We start from the raw sequence: 23,664 nt of genomic DNA, 5'->3' as shown, positions 1-23,664 counted from the left end.
AAATAACATTTTGGACAAACAAAGTGACAGTTTAGAATAATGGACGGGTTCAAATGTCTGTCTGTCTGTCTGTCTGTCTGTCTGTCTGTCTGTCTGTCTGTCTGTCTGTCTGTCAAAAAAAAAAGAATTCTGATTGAAATGCAAAGGGAGAAATTTAATTGAAAAGTACATTTTCAATTCCACCCCCAGAGACAAAAAAAATATATATATATATATATTGTGATTGGCGTGACTGTATTCAGTGGATAGCGGTGACCTGGGTGATCCGGTGAAGAGCCTGTGAGCTGGATATGAACAGCCCTCTGTAGTCCCTTGAAGCTGGTTGTTCTGTACGATCGGTGTAGCAGTGAACTGGGGAACATCGACTATGTCCCAGAATAGTGCTCTAACAGTCAGGTGGGAAATGAGGTGATGAGGGGGAAGAGGTTCAAGCCCAACTGTCACCCTCCACCAGCCTCAGGGCAAGGCTAGTGTCAGGACTGTATCACCAGACTTGACAAGTCTTGTCAGGCACCATGTAGCTGTTCTTGGGACAGTTGAAGGCCTTGGCAAACTCTGGGAAGTTCTGGAGGGACCCCAGGACCCTGAACAGGAAAAGGTCATTATTGGCAAGAACGACGAGGCAATCACCACAACTGGTGTCCCAGGTCTAAATCCGACACTCATTAAAATGAAATAAGGAAAACCAGAGACACTGAGGAACACAAACCATTAATATAGACAGAGGTGGGGTGAGGGGAAGAGGAAGTGGTCCTGGGTTAATATGGACAGAGGTGGGTGAGGGGAAGAGGAAGTGGCCCTGAGTTAATATGGGAAGAGGAGGGGAAGAGGAAGTGGCCCTGAGTTAATATGGACAGAGGTGAGTTAATATGGAGAGAGGGGAAGAGGAAGTGGCCTGGGACAGAGGTGGGGTGAGGGGAAGAGGAAGTGGCCCTGAGTTAATATGGGCAGAGGTGGGGTGAGGGGAAGAGAAGTGGCCCTGGACAGAGGTGGGGTGAGGGGAAGAGGAAGAGATGGGGTGAGGGGAAGAGGAAGTGGCCCTGAGTTAATATGGACAGAGATGGGGTGAGGGGAAGAGGAAGTGGCCCTGAAATATGGACAGAGGTGGGGTGAGGGGAAGAGGAAGTGGCCCTGAGTTAATATGGACAGAGGTGGGGTGAGGGGAAGAGGAAGTGGCCCTGAGTTAATATGGACAGAGATGGGGTGAGGGGAAGAGGAAGTGGCCCTGAGTTGGAAGAGATGGGGTGAGGGGAAGAGGAAGTGGCCCTGAGTTAATATGGACAGAGGAAGAGGAAGTGGCCCTGAGTTAATATGGACAGAGATGGGGTGAGGGGAAGAGGAAGTGGCCCTGAGTTAATATGGACAGAGATGGGGTGAGGGGAAGAGGAAGTGGCCCTGAGTTAATATGGACAGAGGTGGGGTGAGGGGAAGAGGAAGTGGCCCTGAGTTAATATGGACAGAGATGGGGAGTGAGGGGAAGGGGAAGAGAAGTGGCCCTGAGTTAATATGGACAGAGATGGGTGAGGGGAAGAGGAAGTGGCCCTGAGTTAATATGGACAGAGATGGGGTGAGGGGAAGAGGAAGTGGCCCTGAGTTAATATGGACAGAGATGGGGGACAGAGATGAGGGGAAGAGGAAGTGGCCCTGAGTTAATATGGACAGAGATGGGTGAGGGGAAGAGGAAGTGGCCCTGAGTTAATATGGACAGAGGTGAGGGGAAGAGGAAGTGAGTTAATATGGACAGAGAGGGGAAGAGGAAGTGGCCCTGAGTTAATATGGACAGAGATGGGGTGAGGGGAAGAGGAAGTGGCCCTGAGTTAATATGGACAGAGATGGGGTGAGGGGAAGAGGAAGTGGCCCTGAGGGGAAGAGGAAGAGGAAGTGGCCCTGAGTTAATATGGACAGAGATGGGGTGAGGGGAAGAGGAAGTGGCCCTGAGTTAATATGGACAGAGATGGGTGAGGGGAAGAGGAAGTGGCCCTGAGTTAATATGGACAGAGATGGGGTGAGGGGAAGAGGAAGTGGCCCTGAGTTAATATGGAGAGGGGAGGGGAAGAGGAAGTGAGTTAATATGGACAGAGATGGGGTGAGGGGAAGAGGAAGTGGCCCTGAGTTAATATGGACAGAGATGGGGTGAGGGGAAGAGGAAGTGGCCCTGAGTTAATATGGACAGAGGTGAGGGGAAGAGGAAGTGGCCCTGAGGGGAAGAGGAAGTGGCCCTGAGTTAATATGGACAGAGATGGAGTGAGGGGAAGAGGAAGTGGCCCTGAGTTAATATGGACAGAGATGGGAGGTGGGGGGGGGAAGAGGAAGTGGCCCTGAGTTAATATGGACAGAGATGGGGTGAGGGGAAGAGGAAGTGGCCCTGAGTTAATATGGACAGAGATGGGGTGAGGGGAAGAGGAAGTGGCCCTGAGTTAATATGGACAGAGATGGGGTGAGGGGAAGAGGAAGTGGCCCTGAGTTAATATGGACAGAGATGGAGGTGAGGGGAAGAGGAAGTGGCCCTGAGTTAATATGGACAGAGATGGAGGGGAAGAGGAAGTGGCCCTGGTTAATATGGACAGAGATGGGGTGAGGGGAAGAGGAAGGCCCTGAGTTAATATGGACAGAGATGGGGTGAGGGGAAGAGGAAGTGGCCCTGAGTTAATATGGACAGAGATGGAGTGAGGGGAAGAGGAAGTGGCCCTGAGTTAATATGGACAGAGATGGGGTGAGGGGAAGAGGAAGTGGCCCTGAGTTAATATGGACAGAGATGGGGTGAGGGGAAGAGGAAGTGGCCCTGAGTTAATATGGACAGAGATGGGGTGAGGGGAAGAGGAAGTGGCCCTGAGTTAATATGGACAGAGATGGGGTGAGGGGAAGAGGAAGTGGCCCTGAGTTAATATGGACAGAGATGGGGTGAGGGGAAGAGGAAGTGGCCCTGAGTTAATATGGACAGAGATGGGGTGAGGGGAAGAGGAAGTGGCCCTGAGTTAATATGGACAGAGATGGGGTGAGGGGAAGAGGAAGTGGCCCTGAGTTAATATGGTGGGGTGAGGGGAAGAGGAAGTGGCCCTGAGTTAATATGGACCCTGAGTTAATATGGACAGAGATGGGGTGAGGGGAAGAGGAAGTGGCCCTGAGTTAATATGGACAGAGATGGGGTGAGGGGAAGAGGAAGTGGCCCTGAGTTAATATGGACAGAGATGGGGTGAGGGGAAGAGGAGGGGAAGAGGAGTTAATATGGAAAGGATGGAGGGGAAGAGGAAGTGGCCCTGAGTTAATATGGACAGAGATGGGGTGAGGGGAAGAGGAAGTGGCCCTGGTTAATATGGACAGAGATGGGGTGAGGGGAAGAGGAAGTGGCCCTGAGTTAATATGGACAGAGATGGGGTGAGGGGAAGAGGAAGTGGCCCTGAGTTAATATGGACAGAGGTGGGGTGAGGGGAAGAAGTGGCCCTGAGTTAATATGGACAGAGATGGGGTGAGGGGAAGAGGAAGTGGCCCTGAGTTAATATGGACAGAGATGGGGTGAGGGGAAGAGGAAGTGGCCCTGAGTTAATATGGACAGAGATGGGGTGAGGGGAAGAGGAAGTGGCCCTGAGTTAATATGGAAGAGATGGAGTGGGGGAAGAGGAAGTGGCCTGAGTTAATATGGACAGAGATGGAGGGGAAGAGGAAGTGAGGGGAAGAGGAAGTGGCCCTGAGTTAATATGGAGGTGGGGTGAGGGGAAGGTGGGAGTTAATATGGAGGGTGGAAGGGGAAGAGGAAGTGGCCCTGAGTTAATATGGACAGAGATGGGGTGAGGGGAAGAGGGGAAGTGGCCCTGAGTTAATATGGACAGTTAGAGAGGTGGGGTGAGGGGAAGAGGAAGTGGCCCTGAGTTAATATGGACAGAGATGGGGTGAGGGAAGAGGAAGTGGCCCTGAGTTAATATGGACAGAGATGGAGGGGAAGAGGAAGTGGCCCTGAGTTAGGACAGAGATGGAGAGGAAGAGGAAGTGGCCCTGAGTTAATATGAGTTAGGGATATGGACAGAGATGGGGTGAGGGGAAGAGGAAGTGGCCCTGAGTTAATATGAGTTAATATGGACAGAGGTGGGGTGAGGGGAAGAGGAAGTGGCCCTGAGTTAATATGGACAGAGATGGGGTGAGGGGAAGAGGAAGTGGCCCTGAGTTAATATGGTTAATATGGACAGAGATGGGGTGAGGGGAAGAGTTAATATGAAGAGATGGCCCTGAGTTAATATGGACAGAGATGGGGTGAGGGGAAGAGGAAGTGGCCCTGAGGGACAGAGATGGGTGAGGGGAAGAGAAGTGGCCCTGAGTTAATATGGACATGGGGTGAGGGGAAGAGGAAGTGGCAGTTAATATGGACAGAGAGGTGGGGTGAGGGGAAGAGGAAGTGGCCCTGAGTTAATATGGACAGAGAGGGGAAGAGGAAGTGGCCCTGAGTTAATATGGACAGAGATGGGTGAGGGGAAGAGGAAGTGGCCCTGAGTTAATATGGACAGAGATGGGGTGAGGGGAAGAGGAAGTGGCCCTGAGTTAATATGGACAGAGATGGACAGGGGAAAAGGAAGTGGCCCTGGTTAATATGGACAGAGATGGGGGGGAAGAGGAAGTGGCCCTGAGTTAATATGGACAGAGATGGGGTGAGGGGAAGAGGAAGTGGCCCTGAGTTAATATGGACAGAGATGGAGTGAGGGGAAGAGGAAGTGGCCCTGAGTTAATATGGACAGAGATGGGGTGAGGGAAGAGAAGGGGTGGCCCTGAGTTAATATGGAGGGGAAGAGGAAGTGGCCCTGAGTTAATATGACAGAGATGGAGTGAGGGGAAGAGGAAGTGGCAGAGATGGGGTGAGGGAAGAGGAAGTTGAGTACAGAAATGGCATTGATTGATACAGGAGAGGAATGGAATGAGGGGAGAGATCGTTACCTGAAACTTCCCTGGACTGTGTAATCTACTTTGATGGAGTTGACAGCTTGTTCTGGTCAAACCACACCTGGCCTGAAGAGATGGGAGTGAGATAGGCTGTGACATCCACCCATCCATTCTTCCAACCAACCATCCATTCAATCATTCACCCACCCACCCACTCATCCATTCATTCACCCACCCATCCATTCATCCACCCACCCACCCATCCATCCATTCACCCATTCATCCACCCATCCATCCACCCATCCAGTCACCCACCCATCAATTAATCTATCCATTCATCCATCCATCCATTCACTTCATCCACCCATCCATTCACCCATCCATCCATTCCATTCACCCACCCACCCATCATTTCAGCCATCCATCCATTCATCCACCAATCCATTCATTCACCCACAATGCATTCATCCACCCACCCATCCCATCCATCCATCCATTCATTCACCCATCCATTCATTCATCCAGTCTGACCTGGGCTGACAAAGAAGAGTTGTTGATGGTTGAGGTTTATTCCAGGCAGGAGAGGCTCATTCCCATTCTTCTCCAATAGTTCAGGTGGCCTGAAATCATCACAACACCACTTCAAATCTCTCTGGCCTGAAATCATCACAACACCACTTCAAACCTCACTGGCCTGAAATCATCACAACACCACTTCAAATCTCACTGGCCTGAAATCATCACAATACCACTTCAAACCTCACTGGCCTGAAATCATTACAAATCACCAAATCATCAAACCTTCAAATCTGGCCTGAAATCATCACAATACCACTTCAAATCTCTGGCCTGAAATCATCACAATACCCACTTCAAACCTCTCTGGCCTGAAATCATCACAATACCACTTCAAACCTCACTGGCCTGAAATCATCACAACACTTCAAATCTCTCTGGCCTGAAATCATCAAACCTCTGGCCTGAAATCATCACAACACCACTTCAAACCTCACTGGCCTGAAATCATCACAACACCACTTCAAACCTCACTGGCCTGAAATCATCACAACACCACTTCAAATCTCTCTGGCCTGAAATCATTACAACACCACTTCAAATCTCACTGGCCTGAAATCATCACAACACCACTTCAAATCTCTCTGGCCTGAAATCATCAACACCACTTCAAATCTCTCTGGCCTGAAATCATTACAATACACCACTTCAAATCTCTCTGGCCTGAAATCATTACAATACCACTTCAAACCTCTCTGGCCTGAAATCATCACAACACCACTTCAAATCTCATGGCCTGAAATCATTCAATACCACTTCAAATCTCTCTGGCCTGAAATCATCACAATACCACTTCAAATCTCTCTGGCCTGAAAATCACTTCAAATCTCTCTGGCCTGAAATCTCACAACACCATTTCAAACCTCACTGGCCTGAAATCATCACAAGACCACTTTCAAATCCTCTGGCCTGAAATCACTCACAACACCACTTCAAATCTCTCTGGCCTGAAATCATCACAACACCACTTCAAATCTCATGGCCTGAAATCATCACAATACCACTTCAAATCTCTCTGGCCTGAAATCATCACAACCACTTCAAATCTTCTGGCCTGAAATCATCACAATGCACTTCAAATCTCTCTGGCCTGAAATCATCACAATACCACTTCAAATCTCTCTGGCCTGAAATCATGTCAACACCACTTCAAATCCTCTGGCCTGAAATCATGTCAATACCACTTCAAATCTCTCTGGCCTGAAATCATCACAACACCACTTCAAATCTCTCTGGCCTGAAATCATCACAACACCACTTCAAACCTCTCTGGCCTGAAATCATGTCAACACCACTTCAAACCTCTCTGGCCTGAAATCATTACAACACCAGTCTTTAATACTTGACAATAGATCGATAGGTACTTGATTTCACACCAATCACATCAGATGATCTCAGACTCTTCACCATGCTCCGAAAACATGTCTAAAGTAAACAAAGGGCTCTCAGAATCAGTGAAGAAGTGTTCTCCATTCCTCCGAGATCACTTCCCTCTGAAATCATGACACTAACCCGAGACCATGGTTGGCCAATCACATTGCTCTATTACACACCATGCTCCGAGAGCATGTCTAATGGTTCACCATGCTCGAGAGCATGTCTAATGGTTCACCATGCTCCGAGAGCATGTCTAATGGTTCACCATGCTCCGAGAGCATGTCTAATGGTTCACCATGCTCCGAGAGCATGTCTAATGGTTCACCATGCCCGAGAGCATGTCTAATGGTTCACCATGCTCCGAGCATGTCTAATGGTTCACCATGCTCCGAGAGCATGTCTAATGGTTCACCATGCTCCGATAGCATGTCTAATGGTTCACCATGCTCCGAGAGCATGTCTAATGGTTCACCATGCTCAGAGAGCTGGCAGGAGGAGTAATTAATATTACTGCCAGATGGCAATTACCCACAAGTCCTGCTCCGATCTCATTTCATCTCACAACATGTCACTCAGAGTAGCATGTCTAATCACCAATGCTCCGAAAGCATGTAGATGGGGAGCAATGCTCCGAGAAATGTCTAACAGATTACTGGAATCCATTTCTTGCCTGGGGTTTAAGGACCATGCTTCATAATGAGCATCTTTTTTTAAGCTGGAAAATGTGTCTTTCTACAGTGGCATGTCGTACCTGGTTCACCATGCTCCATTGCTGTCGATGTTCTCGCCCAGAGTGCATGTCCCATTGAGCTGCTTACAGAAAACAAAAAGACAGATGAATACACCATGCTAATTGAGAGCATGTCTAGCAGTTTTCCCATGCCCAGGGAAACCATTTTCCCATGCTGCATGTAAATGAGCATAAAACAAAATGCTATTGTTCACGGCATGTCAGGGAGCATGTCTAGATGAGCATACGTGCTCCGAAACAGAGTGGTATAAATGTGATCCCTGCACCATTTACTGAAAAGCATGTCTAAGGGGAGGAGATGCTCCGAATGGGGGGAGCATGTCTAAGGTGAGGGATGGAGGGAGAGCATGTCTAGGTGAGGGGTGGAGGGGAGGGATGGAGTGGGGGAGGCATGCTGGAGAGAGCATGTCTAATGGTTCACCATGGGTGGGAGAGGGATGTCTAATGGTTCAGGGGATGCTCAGAGGAGGTGAGGGATGGAATGGGGGGAGGCAGGGATGGAGGGGAGCATAGGTAATGGGGATGATCAGAGAGCTGGCAGGCGAGGCAAGGGGAGGGGAGGGGGGGAGGGGAGGGGAGGGCAGGTGAGGTGAGGGGAGGGGAGGGGAGGGATGGAGTGGGTGGAGGCATCTCATGGAGGGGAGGAGAGGTGTCAGGTCAGACGAGGGATGGAGGGGAGGCTAATCATCAAATGCTGAGGTGAGGAGGATGGAGGGGATGCGAGGCGAGGCAGGGAGGGGAAATGGTGTGGGGGAGGCAGGATGGACTGGAGGATTTCTTGAGGTGAGGGGAGGGATGGAGGGAGGCGAGGCAAGGAGGGCAGGTGATCTGAGGGGAAAATGGAGGGGAGTGGGCATTCGAGGGGAGGAGGGTAAACATACATTCAGCCCGTTGGCCAGGTCCCAGGAGAAGTTTCCATACTGGTCCACAATGCAAAAAGGACAGATTCACAAAGTTCTGGGTGGAGCTTGGCAGTTTTCCCCAGTCCTTCAGGTCACCATCTTTATCGTAACAAGTCAGGGCCCTGGCAACCGGACAAACAAACTCCCTGCACTCATTTAATGGAATGTTACGGACAGCTGACCAGCTAGTCCACATGTCATGAAAGGACACTTTGAATTGGGGGATCCATTCTAACAAAGGTAATTCCATGTGCAGAGTGTCTTACCGTTGTCATCAAACCCGTGTGTGATCTCATGTCCGATCACCATGCCGATACCGCCAAAGTTCAGAGACTTGGTCTGGCCCTTACTGAAGAACGGAGGCTGGAGGATCCCAGCTGGGAACACTGAGGAGGAGGAGGAAGAGGATGAAGAAAGGATCTCACATCTTTCACCTTCAGAGTGAAGGGGAAGACAGTAGAGGTGATGGGGAGAAGACAGTAGAATTGATGGGAGAAGACAGTAGAATTGATGGGAGAAGACAGTAGAGATGATTGGAGGGAACAGTAGAGGTGACAGTAGAGATGATTGGAGGTGACAGTAGAGATGATTGGAGGGAACAGTACAGGTGACAGTAGAGGTGATTGGAGGTGACAGTACAGGTGACAGTAGAGATGATTGGAGGTTACAGTACAGGTGACAGTAGAGATGATTGGAGGGAACAGGGTGGAGGTGACAGTAGAGATGATTGGAGGTGACAGTAGAGATGATTGGAGGTGACAGTACAGGTGACAGTAGAGATGATTGGAGGTTACAGAGAGATGATTGAGGTGACAGTAGAGATGATTGGAGGTTACAGTACAGGTGACAGTAGAGATGATTGGAGGTGACAGTAGAGATGATTGGAGGTTACAGTACAGGTGACAGTAGAGATGATTGGAGGTTACAGTGCACAGGTGACAGTAGAGATGATTGGAGGTTACAGTACAGGTGACAGTAGAGATGATTGGCAGGTGACAGTAGAGATGATTGGAGGTTACAGCTAGGTGACAGTAGAGATTTGATTGGAGGTTACAGTACAGGTAAGTCCATGATTGGAGTGGAACAGTACAGGTCATCAAAGAGATGATTGGAAGTGACAGTAGAGATGATTGGAGGTGACAGTACAGGTGACAGTGAGACACTTGGAGGTGGCAGTAAGGGTTAAGAAAGATGATTGGAGGTGACAGTAGAGATGATTGACAGTAGGATGAGAGAGATGATTGGAGGTTCAGTACAGGTGACAGTAGAGATGATTGGAGGTGACAGTAGAGGTGACAGTAGAGTGACAGGGTGACAGTAGAGATGATTGGAGAAGACAGTAGAGATGATTGGAGGTTACAGTAGAGGTGACAGTAGAGATGATTGGAGGTGACAGTAGAGATGATTGGAGGTGACAGTAGAGGTGACAGTAGAGATGATTGGAGGTGACAGTAGAGATGATTGGGTTACAGGTGACAGTAGAGATGATTGGAGGATGAGTACAGGTGACAGTAGAGATGATTGGAGGTGACAGTAGAGGTGACAGTACAGGTGACAGTAGAGATGATTGGAGGTTACAGTAGAGATGATTGAGGTGACAGTAGAGATGATTGGAGGTGACAGTAGAGACAGTAGATTGAGGTGATTGGAGGTGACAGTAGAGATGATTGGAGGTGACAGTAGAGATGATTGGAGGTGACAGTACAGGTGACAGTAGAGATGATTGGAGGTGACAGTAGAGATGATTGAGGTGACAGTAGAGATGATTGGTGACAGTAGAGATGATTGGAGGTGACAGTACAGGTGATTGGAGGTGACAGTACAGGTGACAGTAGAGATGATTGGAGGTGACAGTAGAGATGATTGGAGGTGACAGTAGAGATGATTGGAGGTGACAGTACAGGTGACAGTAGAGATTGATTGGAGGTGACAGTAGAGATGATTGGAGGTTACAGTAGAGATGATTGGAGGTGACAGTACAGGTGACAGTAGAGATGATTGGACAGGGTGACAGTAGAGATGATTGGAGGTGACAGTACAGGTGATTGGAGGTGACAGTACAGGTGACAGTAGAGATGATTGGAGGTTACAGTACAGTAGAGATGATTGGAGGTGACAGTACAGGTGATTGGAGGTGACAGTACAGGTGACAGTAGAGATGATTGGAGGTGACAGTAGAGATGATTGGAGGTTACAGTACAGATGATTGGTGACAGTAGGTGAGATGATTGGAGGTTACAGTACAGGTGACAGTAGAGATGATTGGAGGTGACAGTAGAGGTGATTGGAGGTGACAGTACAGGTGACAGTAGAGATGATTGGAGGTGACAGAAGAGATGATTGGAGGTTACAGTAGAGATGATTGGAGGTGACAGTAGAGATGATTGGAGGTCACAGTACAGGTGACAGTAGAGATGATACAGGTGACAGTAGAGATGATTGGAGGTTACAGTACAGGTGACAGTAGAGATGATTGCAGGTTGGAGGTGACAGTAGAGATGATTGGAGGTGACAGTACAGAAGAGATGATTGGAGGTGACAGTAGAGATGATTGGAGGTGACAGTAGAGATGATTGGAGGTGACAGTACAGGTGACAGTAGAGATGATGGGAGGTCACAGTAGAGAGATGATTGGAGGTTACAGTACAGGTGACAGTAGAGATGATTGGAGGTGACAGTAGAGATGATTGGAGGTGACAGTACAGGTGACAGTAGAGATGATTGGAGGTGACAGAAGAGATGATTGGAGGTTACAGTAGAGATGATTGGAGGTGACAGTACAGGTGACAGTAGAGATGATGGGAGGTCACAGTAGAGATGATTGGAGGTGACAGTACAGGTGACAGTAGAGATGATTGGAGGTTACAGTACAGGTGACAGTAGAGATGATTGGAGATTACAGTACGGGTGACAGTAGAGATGATTGGAGGTGACAGAAGAGATGATTGGAGGTGACAGTAGAGATGATTGGAGGTGACAGTACAGGTGACAGTAGAGATCATTGGAGGTTACAGTAGAGATGATTGGAGGTTACAGTACAGGTGACAGTAGAGATGATTGGAGGTGACAGTAGAGGTGACAGTAGAGATGATTGGAGGTGACAGTACAGGTGACAGTAGAGATGATTGGAGGTTACAGTACAGGTGACAGTAGAGATGATTGGAGGTGACAGTACAGGTTAAAGTAGAGATGATTGGAGGTTACAGTACAGGTGACAGTAGAGATGATTGGAGGTGACAGTAGAGGTGACAGTAGAGATGATTGGAGGTTACAGTAGAGGTGATGGGAGGTGACAGTAGAGATGATGGGAGATGACAAAAGAGATGACGGTAGAGGAGATTGGAGTTGACAGTAGAGATGATTGGAGGTGACAGAAGAGATGACAGGAGAGGTGACAGAAGAGATGACAGTAGAGGTGATTGAAGGTGACAGTAGAGGTGATTGAAGGTGACAGTAGAGGTGATTGGAGATGACAGTAGAGGAGATTGGAGGTGACAGTAGAGACGACAGTAGAGGTGATAGGAGGAGACTGTAGAGGTGACAGTAGAGGTGATTGGAGGAGACTGCAGAGGTGACAGTAGAGGTGATTGAAGGTGACAGTAGAGGTGATTGGAGATGACAGTAGAGGAGATTGGAGGTGACAGTAGAGACGACAGTAGAGGTGATGGGAGGAGACTGTAGAGGTGACAGTAAAGGTGTCAGTAGAGGTGATTGGAGGAGACTGTAGGTGATTAGAGGAGACTGTAGAGGTGACAGTAGAGGTGATTGGAGGAGACTGTAGAGGTGACAGTAGAGGTGATTGGAGGAGAGTGTAGAGGTGACAGTAGAGGTGATTGAAGGAGACTGTAGGTGATTGGAGGAGACTGTAGGTGATTGGAGGAGACTGTAGAGGTGACAGTAGAGGTGATTGGAGGAGACTGTAGAGGTGATTGGAGGAGAGTGTAGAGGTTACAGTCGAGAAGGTTACAGTAGAGGTGATTGAAGGTTACAGTAGAGGTGATTGAAGGTTACAGTAGAGGTGATTGAAGGTTACAGTAGAGGTGATTGAAGGTTACAGTAGAGGTGATTGAAGGTTACAGTAGAGGTGATTGAAGGTTACAGTAGAGGTGATTGAAGGTTACAGTAGAGGTGATTGAAGGATACAGTAGAGGTGATTGAAGGTTACAGTAGAGGTGATTGAAGGTTACAGTAGAGGTGATTGAAGGTTACAGTAGAGGTGATTGAAGGTTACAGTAGAGGTGATTGAAGGTTACAGTAGAGGTGATTGAAGGTTACAGTAGAGGTGATTGAAGGTTACAGTAGAGGTGATTGAAGGTTACAGTAGAGGTGATTGAAGGTTACAGTAGAGGTGATTGAAGGTTACAGTAGAGGTGATTGAAGGTTACAGTAGAGGTGATTGAAGGTTACAGTAGAGGTGATTGAAGGTTACAGTAGAGGTGACTGTTACCTATTTGGTTCTTGCTTGAGGAGTAGAAGGCGTTGACTACGGCTGCTCCTGTTACCCATCTAGGGATGAGGCACAAAGACGTTCCACAACAATATTGAATAGAGGAGTTCATAATTAATCAGAGGTTAATCACTACTGTAATATTAGTGCTGTGGCTGCTATTTTAGCCAGAGCGGACAATGGGTTTTGGAAAGGGAGGATCTTACTCTTCTTGTTAACTTTGACCCGTAGCTTCCTCAGACGTTTCTTCTGTACGTAGTCCAGGTTCTGGAGGATGTTCTCAAAGTACTCCTCTGCACTGTAGCTCAACACAACACACACACACACACACACACACACACACACACACACACACACACACACACACACACACACACACACACACACACACACACACACACACACACACACACACACACACACACACACACACACACACACACACACACACACACACAGCACACACACACAGTGTCAATGGCAGATATCAGGTACATAGTTTGAACCCTGTGTCCAGTGTATCACGAAAACTGACATGCACAAATGCATGATTATGTTCCTTCACCTTTCAACACTCACATTTCTATACTCGTTGTTCAGGTAGGTGTCATTCTTGATGTTGTCGGAGTAGCCAATCCGCTCACGGATAGCTTGTGCCTACAGAACATTCGAAGAGTTTGAGGGGAGTAACAAGTGGTGTAAAGTACACAAGTAAAAATACACAGGGATATCTGTACTTTACTTTCCTATTTATATTTTTTGACAACTTTAACTTTTACATCACTACATTCCTAAAGAAAATATTGATTTTTACTCCATACCTTTTCCCTGACACCAAAAAGTACTTCTTACATTTTGACAAGAAAATGGTCTAATTCTTGACTTATTAAGAGAACATCCCTGGTCATCCCTACTGCCTCTGGATCTGGAGGTCTCACTAAACAGAAACATCCCTGGTCCATCCCTGACTGGAGTAACAATCTGGAGGTCTCACTAAACAGAGAACATCCCTGGTCCATCCCTACTGCCTCTGATCTGGAGGACTCACTAAACAGAGAACATCCCTTCCATCCCTACTGCCTCTGATCTGGAGGTCTCACTAAACAGAGAACATCCCTGTCCATCCCTACTGCCTCTGATCTGGAGGTCTCACTAAACAGAGAACATCCCTGGTCATCCCTACTGCCTCTGATCTGGAGGTCTCACTAAACAGAGAACATCCCTGGTCCATCCCTGACAAGCCTCTGATCTGGAGGTCTCACTAAACAGAGAACATCCCTGGTCCATCCCTACTGCCTCTGATCTGGAGGTCTCACTAAACAGAGAACATCCCTGGTCATCCCTACTGCCTCTGATCTGGAGGTCTCACTAAACAGAGAACATCCCTGGTCCATCCCTAACTGCCTCTGATCTGGAGGACTCACTAAACAGAGAACATCCCTGTTCATCCCTACTGCCTCTGATCTGGAGGACTCACTAAACAGAGAACATCCCTGGTTATCCCTACTGCCTCTGATCTGGAGGTCTCACTAAACAGAGAACATCCCTGGTCATCCCTACTGCCTTTGATCTGGAGGTCTCACTAAACAGAGAACATCCCTGGTCATCCCTACTGCCTCTGATCTGGAGGTCTCACTAAACAGAGAACATACCTGGTCATCCCTACTGCCTCTGATCTGGAGGTCTCACTAAACAGAGAACATCCCTGGTCATCCCTAACTAGCCTCTGATCTGGAGGACTCACTAAACAGAGAACATCCCTGGTCATCCCTACTGCCTCTGATCTGGAGGACTCACTAAACAGAGAACATCCCTGGTCCATCCCTACTGCCTTTGATCTGGAGGTCTCACTAAACAGAGAACATCCCTGGTCATCCCTACTGCCTCTGATCTGGAGGTCTCACTAAACAGAGAACATCCCTGGTCATCCCTACTGCCTCTGATCTGGCGGAAACACAAATGCTTCGTTTGTAAATTATGTCTGTGTGTTGGAGTGTCCCTGGCTATCTGTCCAAAAAAAATTCAATACAAGAAAATTGTGCCGTACAAGGAATTTGAAACGCCAGGGTAGTGGGTTCGATTCCCGGGACCACCCATACGTAGAATGTATGCACACATGACTGTAAGTCGCTTTGGATAAAAGCGACTGCTAAATGGCATATAAAAAATTAAAAAAAATTAAAAATAAATAAAACAGGGACAGGTAAAACAGGGACAGGTAAAACAGGGACAGGTAAAACAGAGACAGGTAAAACAGGGACAGGTAAAACAGAGACAGGTAAAACAGGGACAGGTAAAACAGAGACAGGTAAAACAGAGACAGGTAAAACAGAAAAAACAGGGACAGGTAAAACAGGGACAGAAAACAGACAGGTAAAGACATGGACAGGGAAAACATGGACAGGTAAAACAGGGACAGAGACAGGTAAAACAGGGACAGGTAAAACAGAGACAGGTAAAACAGGGACAGGTAAAACAGGGACAGGTAAAACAGGGACAGGTAAAACAGGGACAGGTAAAACAGGGACAGGTAAAACAGGGACAGGTAAAACAGAGACAGGTAAAACAGGGACAGGTAAAACAGAGACAGGTAAAACAGGGACAGGTAAAACAGAGACAGGTACAGAGACAGGTAAAACAGGGACAGGTAAAACAGACAGAGACAGGTAAAACAGGGACAGGTAAAACAGAGACAGGTAAAACAGAGACAGGTAAAACAGGGACAGGTAAAACAGGGACAGAGACAGGTAAAGCAGGGACAGGTAAAACAGGGACAGGTAAAACAGGGACAGAAACAGGTAAAACAGGGACAGGTAAAACAGGGACAGGTAAAACAGGGACAGGTAAAACAGGGACAGGTAAAACAGAGACAGGTAAAACAGAGACAGGTAAAACAGGGACAGGTAAAACAGGGACAGGTAAAACAGGGACAGGTAAAACAGGGACAGGTAAAACAGAGACAGGTAAAACAGGGACAGGTAAAACAGGGACAGAGACAGGTAAAACAGGACAGGTAAAAAGGGACAGAGACAGGTAAAACAGGGACAGAGACAGGTAAAAGGGACAGGGACAGGTAAAACATGGACAGGTAAAACAGGGACAGAAAACAGAGACAGGTAAAACAGAGACAGGTAAAACAGGGACAGGTAAAACAGGGACAGAGACAGGTAAAACAGAGACAGGTAAAACAGGGACAGGTAAAACAGGGACAGACAGGTAAAACAGGGACAGGTAAAATAGAGACAGGTAAAACAGAGACAGGTAAAACAGGGACAGGTAAAACAGGGACAGGTAAAACAGGGACAGAGACAGGTAAAACAGGGACAGAGACAGGTAAAACAGAGAGAGAGACAGGTAAAACAGAGACAGGTAAAACAGAGACAGGTAAAACAGGGACAGGTACAACAGGGACAGAGACAGGTAAAACAGGGACAGAGACAGGTAAAACAGAGAGAGACAGGTAAAACAGAGACAGGTAAAACAGAGACAGGTAAAACAGAGACAGGTAAAACAGGGACATAGACAGGTAAAACAGAGAGAGAGACAGGTAAAACAGAGACAGGCAAAACAGGTAAAACAGAGACAGGTAAAACAGGTAAAACAGAGACAGGTAAAACAGGGACAGGTAAAACAGAGACAGGTAAAACAGAGACAGGTAAAACAGAGACAGGTAAAACAGGGACAGAGACAGGTAAAGCATGGACAGGTAAAACAGAGACAGGTAAAACAGAGACAGGTAAAACAGAGACAGGTAAAACAGGGACAGAGACAGGTAAAGCATGGACAGGTAAAACATGGCCAGGTAAAACAGGGACAGGTAAAACAGAGACAGGTAAAACAGAGACAGGTAAAACAGGGACAGGTAAAACAGAGACAGGTAAAACAGAGACAGGTAAAACAGAGACAGGTCAAACAGAGACAGAGACAGGTAAAACAGAGACAGAGACAGGTAAAACAGGGACAGGTAAAACAGGGACAGGTAAAACAGGGACAGAGACAGGTAAAGCATGGACAGGTAAAACAGGGACATAGACAGGTAAAACAGGGACAGGTAAAACAGGGACAGAGACAGGTAAAGCAGGGACAGGTAAAACAGAGACAGGTAAAACAGGGACAGGTAAAACAGAGACAGGTAAAACAGAGACAGGTAAAACAGGGACAGGTAAAACAGGGACAGAGACAGGTAAAGCGTGGACAGGTAAAACATGGACAGGTAAAACACGGACAGGTAAAACAGGGACAGGTCAAACAGAGACAGGTCAAACAGAGACAGGTCAAACAGGGACATAGACAGGTAAAACAGGGACAGGTAAAACAGGGACAGAGACAGGTAAAGCATGGACAGGGAAAACATGGACATGTAAAACAGGGACATAGACAGGTAAAACAGGGACAGGTAAAACAGAGACAGGTAAAACAGAGACAGGTAAAACAGGGACAGGTAAAACAGAGACAGGTAAAACAGAGACAGAGACAGGTAAAACAGAGACAGAGACAGGTAAAACAGAGACAGGTAAAACAGAGACAGGTAAAACAGGGACAGAGACAGGTAAAACATGGACAGGTAAAACATGGGTAAAACAGAGACAGGTAAAACATGGACAGGTAAAACATGGAGACAGGTAAAACAGGGACAGGTAAAACAGGGACAGGTAAAACAGGGACAGGTAAAACAGAGACAGGTAAAACAGGGACAGGTAAAACAGGGACAGGTAAAACAGGGACAGGTAAAACAGAGACAGGTAAAACAGAGACAGGTAAAACAGGGACAGGTAAAACAGGGACAGAGACAGGTAAAACAGGGACAGGTAAAACAGAGACAGGTAAAACAGGGACAGGTAAAACAGAGACAGGTAAAACAGAGACAGGTAAAACAGGGACAGGTAAAACAGGGACAGAGACAGGTAAAGCATGGACAGGGAAAACATGGACAGGTAAAACAGGGACAGACAGGACAGAGACAGGTAAAACAGGGACAGGTAAAACAGGGACAGGTAAAACAGGGACAGGTAAAACAGGGACAGGTAAAACAGGGACAGGTAAAACAGAGACAGGTAAAACAGAGACAGGTAAAACAGGGACAGGTAAAACAGGGACAGAGACAGGTAAAACAGGGACAGGTAAAACAGAGACAGGTAAAACAGGGACAGGTAAAACAGAGACAGGTAAAACAGAGACAGGTAAAACAGGGACAGGTAAAACAGGGACAGAGACAGGTAAAGCATGGACAGGGAAAACATGGACAGGTAAAACAGGGACAGAGACAGGTAAAACAGGGACAGGTAAAACAGAGACAGGTAAAACAGGGACAGGTAAAACAGAGACAGGTAAAACAGAGACAGGTAAAACAGGGACAGGTAAAACAGGGACAGAGACAGGTAAAGCATGGACAGGGAAAACATGGACAGGTAAAACAGGGACATAGACAGGTAAAACAGGGACAGGTAAAAACAGAGACAGGTAAAACAGAGACAGGTAAAACAGGGACAGGTAAAACAGGGACAGAGACAGGTAAAACAGGGACAGAGACAGGTAAAACAGAGAGAGACAGGTAAAACAGAGACAGGTAAAACAGAGACAGGTAAAACAGGGACAGGTACAACAGGGACAGAGACAGGTAAAACAGGGACAGAGACAGGTAAAACAGAGAGAGAGACAGGTAAAACAGAGACAGGTAAAACAGAGACAGGTAAAACAGAGACAGGTAAAACAGGGACATAGACAGGTAAAACAGAGAGAGAGACAGGTAAAACAGAGACAGGCAAAACAGGTAAAACAGAGACAGGTAAAACAGGTAAAACAGAGACAGGTAAAACAGGGACAGGTAAAACAGAGACAGGTAAAACAGAGACAGGTAAAACAGGGACAGAGACAGGTAAAGCATGGACAGGTAAAACAGAGACAGGTAAAACAGAGACAGGTAAAACAGGTAAAACAGAGACAGGTAAAACAGGGACAGAGACAGGTAAAGCATGGACAGGTAAAACATGGCCAGGTAAAACAGGGACAGGTAAAACAGAGACAGGTAAAACAGAGACAGGTAAAACAGGGACATAGACAGGTAAAACAGGGACAGGTAAAACAGGGACAGAGACAGGTAAAGCATGGACAGGTAAAACAGGGACATAGACAGGTAAAACAGGGACAGGTAAAACAGGGACAGAGACAGGTAAAACAGGGACAGGTAAAACAGAGACAGGTAAAACAGGGACAGGTAAAACAGAGACAGGTAAAACAGAGACAGGTAAAACAGGGACAGGTAAAACAGGGACAGAGACAGGTAAAGCGTGGACAGGTAAAACATGGACAGGTAAAACACGGACAGGTAAAACAGGGACAGGTCAAACAGAGACAGGTCAAACAGAGACAGGTCAAACAGGGACATAGACAGGTAAAACAGGGACAGGTAAAACAGGGACAGAGACAGGTAAAGCATGGACAGGAAAACATGGACATGTAAAACAGGGACATAGACAGGTAAAACAGGGACAGGTAAAACAGAGACAGGTAAAACAGAGACAGGTAAAACAGGGACAGGTAAAACAGAGACAGGTAAAACAGAGACAGAGACAGGTAAAACAGAGACAGAGACAGGTAAAACAGAGACAGGTAAAACAGAGACAGGTAAAACAGAGACAGAGACAGGTAAAACAGAGACAGGTAAAACAGGTCAGTCTGAGGTCAACAGGTAGATATCAAATGGCAGGTGAGTCTCACCTTCTCCTCAGCAGCCTTCTTGGTCTCTACATCCATCCATCTTAGGTGGTCTAAGTTACTGATGAATACCTCCCGTATCACAGAGATCATCTCTTCCATCTAACACACACACACACACACACACACACACACACACACACACACACACACACACACACACACACACACACACACACACACACACACACACACACACACACACACACACACACACACACACACACACACACACACACACACACTTTAAACAGACCAGTATGTACTGATAATGTCTCTATTGTGGATCTCAGCCCAGGTTCCTCTGGAACAATATGTGATAGGCATCTCTTCTTTCAGAGTGTTAAGGAAAACAATGCTTTAGAGTGAACTTAAAATGAGCTTAAAATAGCTGTGTATGTGTCAGAGGCCTGACAAAACGTTTCGTAGAAAATATGTGTTTGGATCACAATCTGTGTGAGCATAAACTCAATGGTATGAGACCCTATTGTGTCAGCCAATGGGTGACCTGAACAGGCTTATGGACACAAACTCTCCCCCCCACCCCTCGTGAACCTCACCAGTTCTTTGCTCTCCCCAGAGAAGGACTCCTCTACGTACAGTCTTCCGACAGCGTTGTCCATATTGTTGTTGACGTAGATGACACACTGCCGCCACACCGCCGCCTCCGACGTGGCACCGTACAGCGCCTGGGGGGCAGCAGGGCATGGCTCACACTGATGACATCACACACACCAGAGAAATAGTGAGATGTAGGAAGAGAAGACGGACTAGAGAGAAAGGCGGGAGGTGAGAGTGAAAGGACGAGGAGATGGCGTGTCTGTACCTTGCGGAAGGCTTTCCTGGTGTCCCTGTACTGTCTGCTCAAACCCACCACCATGTTCATGACAAAACGCCACACCATGTAGTTCTGCAGGACTCTGAAACAACAACATGGAAACACTACACCAGCGACTACAGTTGATCTACAATGCACTAGAAATGAGAACGTTTGAATAACTTATAATGATGTGCTTTTCTCAGTGTTCTCAGTGTGCTTGGCTAGGATAGGGTTGAGTCAATGTTCTCAGTGTGCTTGGCTAGGATAGGGTTGAGTCAATGTTCTCAGTGTGCTTGGCTAGGATAGGGTTGAGTCAATGTTCTCAGTGTGCTTGGCTAGGATAGGGTTGAGTCAATGTTCTCAGTGTGCTTGGCTAGGATAGGGTTGAGTCAATGTTCTCAGTGTGCTTGGCTAGGATAGGGTTGAGTCAATGTTCTCAGTGTGCTTGGCTAGGATAGGGTTGAGTCAATGTTCTCAGTGTGCTTGGCAAGGATAGGGTTGAGTCAATGTTCTCAGTGTGCTTGGCTAGGATAGGGTTGAGTCAATGTTCTCAGTGTGCTTGGCTAGGATAGGGTTGAGTCAATGTTCTCAGTGTGCTTGGCTAGGATAGGGTTGAGTCAATGTTCTCAGTGTGCTTGGCTAGGATAGGGTTGAGTCAGTGTTCTCAGTGTACTTGGCTAGGATAGGGTTGAGTCAATGTTCTCAGTGTGCTTGGCTAGGATAGGGTTGAGTCAATGTTCTCAGTGTGCTTGGCTAGGATAGGGTTGAGTCAATGTTCTCAGTGTACTTGGCTAGGATAGGGTTGAGTCAATGTTCTCGGTGTGCTTGGCTAGGATAGGTTGAGTCAATGATCTGAGTGTGCTTGGCTAGGATAGGGTTGAGTCAGTGTTCTCAGTGTGCTTGGCTAGGATAGGGTTGAGTCAATGTTCTCTGTGTGCTTGGCTAGGATGGGGTTGAGTCAATGATCTGAGTGTGCTTGGCTAGGATAGGGTTGAGTCAGTGTTCTCAGTGTGCTTGGCTAGGATAGGGTTGAGTCAATGTTCTCAGTGTGCTTGGCTAGGATAGGGTTGAGTCAATGTTCTCAGTGTACTTGGCTAGGATAGGGTTGAGTCAATGTTCTCAGTGTGCTTGGCAAGGATAGGGTTGAGTCAATGTTCTCAGTGTACTTGGCTAGGATAGGGTTGAGTCAATGTTCTCGGTGTACTTGGCTAGGATAGGGTTGAGGCAATGTTCTCAGTGTGCTTGGCTAGAATAGGGTTGAGTCAATGTTCTCAGTGTGCTTCGCAAGGATAGGGTTGAGTCAATGTTCTCAGTGTGCTTGGCTAGGATAGTGTTGAGTCAATGTTCTCAGTGTGCTTGGCTAGGATTGGGTTGAGTCAATGTTCTCAGTGTGCTTGGCTAGGATAGGGTTGAGTCAATGTTCTCAGTGTACTTGGCTAGGATAGGGTTGAGTCAATGTTCTCATTGTACTTGGCTAGGATAGTGTTGAGTCAATGTTCTCAGTGTGCTTGGCTAGGATAGGGTTGAGTCAATGTTCTCAGTGTGCTTGGCTAGAATAGGGTTGAGTCAATGTTCTCAGTGTGCTTGGCTAGGATAGGGTTGAGTCAATGTTCTCAGTGTGCTTGGCTAGGATAGGGTTGAGTCAATGTTCTCAGTGCACTTGGTTATGATAGAGTTGAGCCAATTTTCTCAGTGCACTTGGCTAGGATAGGGTTGAGTCAATGTTCTCTGTGTGCTTGACTTGGATATGGTTGGGTCAATGTTCTCAGTGTGCTTGGCTAGGGATAGGGTTGAGTCAATGTTCTCAGTGTACTTGGCTAGGATAGGGTTGAGTCAATGTTCTCAGTGTGCTTGGCTAGGATTGGGTTGAGTCAATGTTCTCAGTGTGCTTGGCTAGGATAGGGCTGAGTCAATGTTCTCAGTGTGCTTGGCTAGGATAGGGCTGAGTCAATGTTCTCACCTCTTAGTGTTCTTGGCTAGGATAGGTTGAGTCAATGTTCTCACCTCTCAGTGTTCTTGGCTAGGATAGGGTTGAGTCAATGTTCTCACCTCTCAGTGTTCTTGGCTAGGATAGGGTTGAGTCAATGTTCTCACCTCTTAGTGTTCTTGGCTAGGATAGGGTTGAGTCAATGTTCTCAGTGTGCTTGGCTAGGATAGGGTGGAGTCAATGGTTGAGTCAATGTTCTCAGTGTTCTTGGCTAGGGATAGGGTTGAGTCAATGTTCTCACCTCTTAGTGTTCTTTGGCTAGGATAGGGTGAGTCAATGTTCTCAGTGTTCTTGGCTAGGATAGGGTTGAGTCAATGTTCTCACCTCTTATTGTTCTTGGCTAGGGATAGGTTTGAGTCAATGTTCTCAGTGTTCTTGGCTAGGATAGGGTTGAGTCAATGTTCTCACCTCTTAGTGTTCTTGGCTAGGACAGGGTTGAATCAATGTTCTCACCTCTTAGTGTTCTTGGCTAGGATAGGGCTGAGTCAATGTTCTCACCTCTTAGTGCTCTTGGCTAGGATAGGGTTGAGTCAATGTTCTCACCCTCTTAGTGTTCTTGGCTAGGATAGGGTTGAGTCAATGTTCTCAGTGTACGTGGCTAGGATAGGGTTGAGTCAATGTCCTCACCTCTTAGTGTTATTGGCTAGGATAGGGTTGAGTCAATGTTCTCACCTCTTAGTGCTCTTGGCTAGGATATGGTTGAGTCAATGTTCTCACCTCTTAGTGTTCCTGGCTAGGATAGGGTTGAGTCAATGTTCTCACCTCATATTGTTCTTGGCTTGGACAGGGTTGAGTCAATGTTCTCACCTCTTAGTGTTCTTGGCAAGGATAGGGTTGAGTCAATGTTCTCACCTCTTAGTGTTCTTGGCGAGGATAGGGTTGAGTCAATGTTCTCACCTCTTAGTGTTCTTGGCTAGGATAGGGTTGAGCCGTCTGAAGTAGTTAGGTGCGTAGTTAATAACATTCTCTGTGTCAGGCACAGTGATGCCGACCGTCCCCATGATCTTCCTGGTGAAGTAACTCCAGTCAAACACCTGAGAGGAGGGGTTCATCATCACCTGAGATGAGGGGTTTATCGCATCTTGTGTATGATAGTTTTTGCATGCCTCACTCACGATGCATTTAGCCTACTCCCTGCCTGTACTGTTGTCATTTTTGTCATGTATGACCCTCTGCCTGCCCCTAAACCCATCTACCTGCCTCCTACTAAGGACAATTGCATTA

The 23,664-nt window shown here is 47.1% G+C and overlaps 1 protein-coding gene across 1 annotated transcript; it reads right to left on the bottom strand.

Annotated features, from left to right (window-relative positions):
• Positions 1-484: 484 nt before the first annotated feature.
• On the bottom strand, positions 485-23,492 carry LOC127907367 (neprilysin-like). The gene is made up of 9 exons (XM_052464636.1): positions 23,338-23,492; positions 20,460-20,553; positions 20,194-20,322; positions 19,637-19,735; positions 13,485-13,576; positions 12,920-12,978; positions 8,739-8,858; positions 7,571-7,629; positions 485-565 (listed from the first exon to the last, which is right to left on the bottom strand). The coding sequence occupies exons 1-9, from the start codon at positions 23,490-23,492 to the stop codon at positions 485-487; spliced, it is 888 nt and encodes a 295-aa protein (XP_052320596.1).
• Positions 23,493-23,664: the final 172 nt, after the last annotated feature.

Source organism: Oncorhynchus keta, chromosome 1 (genome assembly GCF_023373465.1).
Source record: "Oncorhynchus keta strain PuntledgeMale-10-30-2019 chromosome 1, Oket_V2, whole genome shotgun sequence".
Lineage (NCBI taxonomy): Eukaryota > Metazoa > Chordata > Actinopteri > Salmoniformes > Salmonidae > Oncorhynchus > Oncorhynchus keta.
This window is presented reverse-complemented; position numbering and strand designations above follow the sequence as displayed.

Excerpts from the sequence above, each read along its gene's own strand:
- LOC127907367 (XM_052464636.1), bottom strand. The coding sequence starts at position 23,492 with ATGAACCCCTCCTCTCAGGTGTTTGACTGGAGTTACTTCACCAGGAAG. Across the intron at positions 19,736-20,193 it reads CTGGGGAGAGCAAAGAACTG|ATGGAAGAGATGATCTCTGT; the intron begins GTGAGGTTCACG and ends TGTGTGTGTTAG. Across the intron at positions 566-7,570 it reads AATGGAGCATGGTGAACCAG|AACTTCCCAGAGTTTGCCAA; the intron begins GTACGACATGCC and ends GGGTCCCTCCAG.